General features: G+C 41.3%; 1 protein-coding gene across 1 annotated transcript in view; it reads left to right on the top strand.

The window, feature by feature from the left end:
* LOC119411393 (cytochrome c oxidase subunit 7A2, mitochondrial) overlaps window positions 1–6,207 on the top strand; it is a 6,565-nt gene extending 358 nt beyond the window's left edge. The window contains exons 2-4 of the mRNA XM_037678336.1: window positions 3,558–3,644; window positions 5,752–5,836; window positions 6,015–6,207. Coding sequence (XP_037534264.1) covers window positions 3,558–3,644; window positions 5,752–5,836; window positions 6,015–6,073 — 231 coding nt within the window. The 3' untranslated portion in view covers window positions 6,074–6,207. The remainder of the gene's footprint in view (window positions 1–3,557; window positions 3,645–5,751; window positions 5,837–6,014) is intronic.
* Window positions 6,208–7,538: the final 1,331 nt, after the last annotated feature.

Here is a 7,538-nt window from a genome sequence, read left to right as displayed (position 1 = left end):
GACAACTGTTGACATCTGTTGGACACCTGTTAACACTTGTTGGACACCTGTTGGCACTTGTTGAACTCCTATTGACACCTGTTGGAAACCTGTTGGCGCTTCTTGACACCTGTTAACAACCAATGGACACCCATTGGCACCTGCTGGACAACTGTTTGCACTTGATGACACCCGTTGGACACCTGTAGACACCTGTCAACCTGATTGTGCAGCAGCATGTCAAAACTGTGTTGCACCAAAAATCTTCCTCCGTGAGTTTTCTTTCAGTGACATGTCTCAGATTTGATTGGACTAAGAGACTGTTAAAGTCACTTTCAGGTGATATTTTGACCTCACCCACAGAGAGTTCTTTTCTCCTGAATATGTAAAATTGTTTTATCCTTTCAGCCTTGTGTCCACATGGAAGTTGTATTTTAGGAGTCTAATAACTTTTGTTTTAACAGTTTCCAGAGTGAAAATAATTCATAATAAGAATAGCAACACTCTTGTGTTTTCGTGCGGACCATCAAAACATCATCTTTTTTAAATCAAAGATTTTGTAGTTCTACCTCTAATTTGACCTTTGACCCTTGGAAGCTTCTATATTTCCTCGTGCGTTTATGCTGTGTACTCAGCGTGTGAACTTTAAGTGCATGCTCCCCACAATATTCCCTGTCTGGTGTATTTTTATATAGAGTGCCATATAGAGCACCACAGCTAGCTCCACATAGAGCTCAGCTTATATAGAGCACCACACATAGTCCCTTTTACAGTGTCACACAGAGTGCTAAATCCAGTGATGCACTGGTGCCACAATAAAACACATAAAGTGCTACAAAGAGCTTAACCTAGAGCACATAGAGTGCCATATAGAGTGACACACAAAGTCCCTTTTACAGTGCCACACAAAGTGCTAAGTCCAGTGCTATGAACACATAAAGCACCACAAAGAGTTCAACCTATAGCACATAGAGCTTTATCAGCCACAAACAGTCTGCTTTTACAGTGACACATCCAGTGCCACAAAAAACAACACATGAATGCAAATATACATACATAAAGCAAAACACAGCACCACACAGAATGGTCACATGTAGTGACAATGAGCTAAAAATATATCAACAATTAGAGTGTTACATATAGCACCTCTTACAGCTCAACACGTGAAGTCACAAGTGGCACCACAAAGAGCTTAACATGTATCACATAGAGTACTTTAAAGAGCATTGCATAGAGCCAAACTTTTAACTCAACATAGAGCACTATATAGAGCATAAAACCATGCATTTAATCCTACATAGAGCACTATATAGAGCATAAAACCATACATTTAACCTTACATAGAGCACTATATAGAGCGTTGCTTAAAACCATACATTTAACCCTACATAGAGCACTATATAGAGCATCGCACAGAGCCAAATATTTAACTCAACATAGAGCAATATATAGAGCATTGCATAGAGCCAAACATTTAACCCAGCATATAGCACTATATAGAGCATTGCACAAAACCATACATTTAACCCTACATAGAGCACTGTATAAAGCATTGCATAAAACCATACATTTAACCCTACATAGAACACTATATAGAGCATTGCATAAAACCATACATTTAACCCTACATAGAGCACTATATAGAGCATTGCACAGAGCCAAATATTTAACTCAATATATAGCAACATATAGAGCATTGCATAGAGCCAAACATTTAACCCAGAATAGAGCACCATCTCTCTGTCCCAACTTGTTTGGAGTGTGTGGCAGCATTAAAAATTAAATAAACATACTTAAATTAAAATATGAAGTTGATGAACTAAACAAAGGCTTAAACAATGAGATGTAATAGTTATTCATGACTGAAATAAACAATTTAAAGAGTTAAGAGGAAAATAAACTTAGATCATAGTTTGAGTCACTAAAGTTTTCAGGTCAGAAAAAAATTAGATTTAGGTAGGCAAAAAAAAAAAAGCAGATTTGTGTTTCTGACATCAGAACATGACTCTGTTCTCTGGTGATGTTGAGAACCATGAATTAGTTTTTATTCTGCTGCAGAACGGCTCTGATAGTTCAGTTAGAACTGGGTTCAGGATCTCTGGCAGCTTGTAAATAGATAAAATCCTCTCAGATTACTGAGCCCACATGGTTCAGTCCTCCATAACTGACAGTCAACCAGTCTCTGCCTCCTCAGTGGTCAGTTTCCTGTTGGCAGGAAGTGAGTGGCTGTCAGAGCCCCGCCCCCAGCTTCCCACCTGACCTTGGTGTAAACCGAACCGGGCCTGCAGCTGTTCGACCCAGCCGACTCACTGCTTCAGTTTACCTCTGATCTTTGTCAGTAACTTCCAGGAAGAGAAGAGTAAAAAATGAAATTTAAATATTTAAAGTTATAATAAAATGACATCATCTTCTAGTTTCAGGTCTCTCTTGTAAATGAGTCCCCGGGGCTCAGTGGGATTAACCTGCATAAATGAATGTTGAACGATAAGATTAAAAGTTTTGTTATTGGGACGAAACAAATCATCTCGACTTCATCAGGTGCACCTTAAAACCAAAGTCCAGAATGAGTTTGTGGAAAAACTGGTTCCAGGCCCATCACCTGACCCAGCAGAACCTCTGCCCAGCAGAAGTGTTCTGGAGGACTTTATCAATCTGTCGTGGTTGTGGAGGAGTGTCGGCCCACTCTTCTCCCCATCGTTGCCTCAGTTCATTGAGGTTTCAGCTCAGCTCTTTGAAGGTCCCACCAGGTTGAGGTTCTGGACTCTGACTAGACCACTGCAGCACCTTGATTCTGTTCGTTCTGACCCGTTCTGTTGTAGATTAGCTGCTGTGTGGATCATTGGACCCAGTTAGGTTTATACTGGAGTACAAACGATCACATGAGTGAAACATTAAATGAGATTAGATTTAGTCGTGCTTACTTTAACTTTAGGGTTCTGGACAGTTCTAAAGTTACAAATCAAGTTGGACGAAAACATTTATCTAAACAACTGTTGTATGACCTCTTAAAGATAAAGCTTCTGACTCAGTGGTAAACAAAACATTTCAGGTAAAATTTTATTGGAATTGTTTAGGATTTTTTTTTCCCGATCACAGGCCCAGCTTCTCTAACCTCTGCACCACCACTCTCCAAAGATCCATTATTGGGGTCAGTTTTTAAAACCTTGGAAGAAGAAAACTGGTTCTGAAGTGTGAATGTTACAGAAATAAATAAATCTCTGGATCATCATGTCACATTTTATTCAGTGATGACAAAACATCTCCAAACCCTTGAAGCACATTTCCACTTTGCGTGGAACTGACACCAGTCTGAGTTTTACTTCCTGCTCTGTTTGTTGACTGAACGGCTGAACCTTTGACTCGTCAGACTCGTGCAGGTGTGTGAAAAGAGAAGCACCAATGTTTTGGGTTTTTTTACTTCACCAGATTAAAAAAATCTAGAGTATCATGTTTGGTGGAAGCAGTGAACCTAAAATGCAGAACCAAAACTCAAACAACAAAAATAACAGCAAAAATGTTCACGAGGAAAAAACACTGAAAAACTCTTGAAAAAACTTTTGTTCGTTTTTTTCTTCCAGACATTTCCTCTTCTGGCCAGCCGAGCCTTCGGCAGCTCCTCCAGACAGCTAAAGAACAAAGTTCCTGAGATCCAGAAACTCTTCCAGGTCAGACTGGTTTCACTGGCATGTCCACATGACAGTGAACACTTCCTCCTCTAACCTCGAGTTACTTCAAACGATCTACTTCAGCATCAGAGTCAGATTTGTGTTGAGTGTGGTTGATTACTTGTAGATTACTCCACCTGCTGTAGATTTATCATTTCCCCCATAAATTACTCCTACTCCCTGTAGATTACTCCCACACCCCGTAGATTACACCTCCTATTACTCTGTCCACTGTAGATTACTTTATCCTCTGTAGATTATTCCGCAACCCATTGATTCATTCCTTCTCTCATAGTTTACTCTGCCCCTCTGAACATAACTCCACCCCTTGTATATAACTCCGCCCCTGTCTTATGCAGATTACTGCCCTTAATACTCCGCCCCTCATATAACTCCACCCTGTCCTCTGTAGATTATACTGTCCTTATAATTCCACCCCTCTGTATATATCTCTGCCCCTGTCCTCTGTAGATTATGGTGTCCTTATAACTCCGCCTTTCTGTATATCTGTATATAATGCCGCCCTGTCCTCTGTAGATTACTCTGTCCTTATTACTCCACCCCTTGTATATATCTCCGCCCCTGTCCTCTGTAGATTATGGTGTCCTTTTAATTCCGCCTTTCTGTATATAACTTCGCTCCGTCCTCTGTAGATTATTCTGCCCGTTTGTATATTACTCCACCCCTCTGTATACAACTCCGCCCATCCTCTGTAGTTTACATTGCCTCTCTGTATGTGACTCTGCCCCTCATATAACTCTGCCCGTCTTCTGAAATTTACTCCACTCCTCGGTAAATAACTCCGCCCTTGTCTACTGTAGATTACGCTGCCCTTCTGTATATTACTCCGCCCCTCTGTATATAACTCCGCCCCTGTCCTTTGACGATTACTCCACTCCTGTAGATTACTTCGCTCCTCTGTAGATTACTCCGCTCTCCTGTAGATGCAAACATTTTGTTCAATCTGTGGAAAATTACTAAAGTTTCCATGTAAAATGTGCTACGTTCACAAAGTTTTTTCAGTGTGAACTAAAACAGCTACAACAAAGTAAATAAAAATAAAAAAAAACTGCATGTTTGAGGATTTTTGTCAGATGTTTCAGAAAAAAAGAAAAGAGAAAAAAATATGAGCACAAATGTAGGAGCAGTTGGTAGAGCTGTTGCATCTCAGCAAGAAGGTTGCTGGATCAGATCCCTGCCGAGGACCTGTCTAGGTGGAGTTTGCATGTTCTCTTCGTGCATGCGTGGGTTTTCTCCGGGTGCTCCGGTTTCCTCCCACAGAACAAAAACATGCATGTTAGGCTGATTGGTAACTCTAAATTGTCCCTAGGTGTGAGTGAGAGAGTGAATGGATATTTGTCTCGTTTGTCTCTTTGTGTCCCTGTGATGGACTGGAGACCTGTCCAGGGTGTCCCCTTGCCTCTCACACAGTGACTGATGGATATGGGCACCAGTGACCCCTGTGACCCAAAAAGGAAGAAGTGCGTAAAAGATAATGGATGGATGGATGGATGGATGAATGGATGGATGGATGGCCGAGATGGAGTAGAGGCAGGGCAGCTGACTCAGGACCCGAAAGTCCCAGCCTCAGTCCCCAGTCTCTGCACATCTCGTAGTGTTTCTGAGCAGCACACTCTATCCCCGATTGCTTCCTGGGCGTCCCCAATAGCTGCCCACCGCCCCACAGCTATTGGGGGCGGTGGGCACTGGATCACATCTTTAGAAAGATCAGAGATTTAAAAAACGAGTGTTGGATTGGAGGATCAGTGGTTAGAGTTGATGAGAGAGGTGGAGGTTTGATTCCAGCAGTATGCAGTCACATGTCCAAGTGTCTCTGGACGAGACACATAACCCCCACATTGTCTCTGATGTACGACGGAGCTTTAGGGCTACGCTAAAATTTTTTATTTTTTTTATTACATTGCCACGTAAGAAAAAAATTAATAAAAACCATAAAATTATGAGAATAAAGTCGTAGAATTACACTTATGTGTGTCATGAATGTGACCTAACTGTTAAATCTTATTCGTCTGTTTTATGTAATGTCCTAGCTCCATGCTAATATGTTAGCATGCTAAGTTTAACCATGTGGTTGCTATGGTTACAGAAGAACAATGGGTTGCCGGTCCATATCAAGGGTGGAAGCAGAGATGTCCTGCTCTACAGAGTAACCATGACGCTGACTCTTTTAGGTGAGAACCATGGTCCTGACCAAAAAGGGAAATGATAGAAGCATTCTCATTAAACACATTTTATGTTTGGTTGAAAAAAAAAAAAACCACCAAACCTCAGATTTGATGTTGAAACCAGAAAGAAGTGGCAGATACCAAGATGTAAAGTTCTGATGGATGCTGGGTTTGTTCTCCACAGGAACATGTTACTCTCTGTACAAGCTGCTTGTTGCCGCCATGCCGCAGAAGAAGGTGTGATGATGAGGAAGAGCGGGCTCAGTCTATGACCTGGACATGGCGCTGAGCCTGGTTTAACAGTGATGTTTGATGTAGCTGAATTTATTTGTCCAGCCTTGATCTTTGAGGTTGGGTCTTGAGTCTCATGTAAAACCTGTAGAAGATTAAACTCCTTCAGTTGTATTTGTGTCTTCGTAGTTTCTGACTGATGATGAGAAAGGTTGTCTCGAACAAACGTTGACTAATGTTCAATGTTGATACAAAGAAGAGAGAAGAACAGTTTGTAAAGATCCTGATTTTTTCATGGTTCCCTTCTGAGCAGTCCTGAGGAACAAATCAGACACATGGGTCCGGTCCGATAATGACAATCTCTGTAAACGGTTTAACTTTACTGGAACTAGTCCAGTCTGGTCTGATGAAAACCAACTGCTCGGCTGTGGCTGATGGAAATAATGTCTGTAAACAGTTGATCTATACTGTGACTGAGCTGCACCTGTCAGTTTGCTGCCACATGTTCTCCTGAAACACTTGCTTTGATTCCAAACAGCAGAGCTCCTGCACGTGCCCGGCTCCTCGGGGTGCACGTTGTTCCTGGTTCCTGTCAGAGGAGCAGTCATGGCCTCCACACAGTTCCCCTGACTGACAGGAAATCAACAACTTTAATCATGAAACACTTCAAAACAACACCCATGGCCAAAGTGTGCACACCCAAAAATAAAAGAGAGAAATCAAAGCAGCCAAAAATTTAAAATCATGAAAACAAACAAACAAATAAAAAGTATGCCAAGCTGATTTATCTGAGCTTTCTGAGTGTTAAAAGAATGAAGCCTCGTTTGAAACTCTGAAGCTTTTCAGCTGTTCACACTGAACTTCTTCAATCTTCAGATGCCTCAGTGGCGCCCCCTGCTGACTGAAACACAGCAACAACAAAAAAGATGGCTCATTCAATATTTTTACAATTTGACATCAATTAAATATTGAACTTGTTGGTTTAGAATGAATTAGAACAACACAACTATATTTAGTAATTTTATTTTATTTTATTTTTTTTTACAAATGACACTTTTAAAGTTCTAAATGTTTTACTTTAGAAGAATGTGACAAATTTTGACAACTGAAAAGAATGTGGTGGATTTGCTACATTAGATACTACATAGGAAACTGCAGGTCCAGCAAGTGGATCAGATCTGTGGGAGCCAGACTACAACAGAACTTTTTCTTTTGTCTCTTCCCTCTTCAGGGTCTCCACAGCGAGTCATCCTCCTCCATTTCTGTCCTCTGCGTCCTCTGTCCTCACTCCAACTACCTCCATGTCCTCTATAACTGCATCCACAGATCTTCTCTTTGTCTTTGTCCTGGCAGCTGCATTTCTAACATCCTTCTACCAGTATACACACTGTCCCTCCTCTGGACATGTCCAAACCACTGTCCCTCCTCTGGACATGTCCAAACCATCTCAGTCTGGTCTCTCTAACTTTATCTCCCA

The sequence above is a fragment of the Nematolebias whitei genome, chromosome 6 (genome assembly GCF_014905685.2).
Source record: "Nematolebias whitei isolate Nwh7 chromosome 6, NemWhi1, whole genome shotgun sequence".
NCBI lineage: Eukaryota > Metazoa > Chordata > Actinopteri > Cyprinodontiformes > Rivulidae > Nematolebias > Nematolebias whitei.
This window is presented reverse-complemented; position numbering and strand designations above follow the sequence as displayed.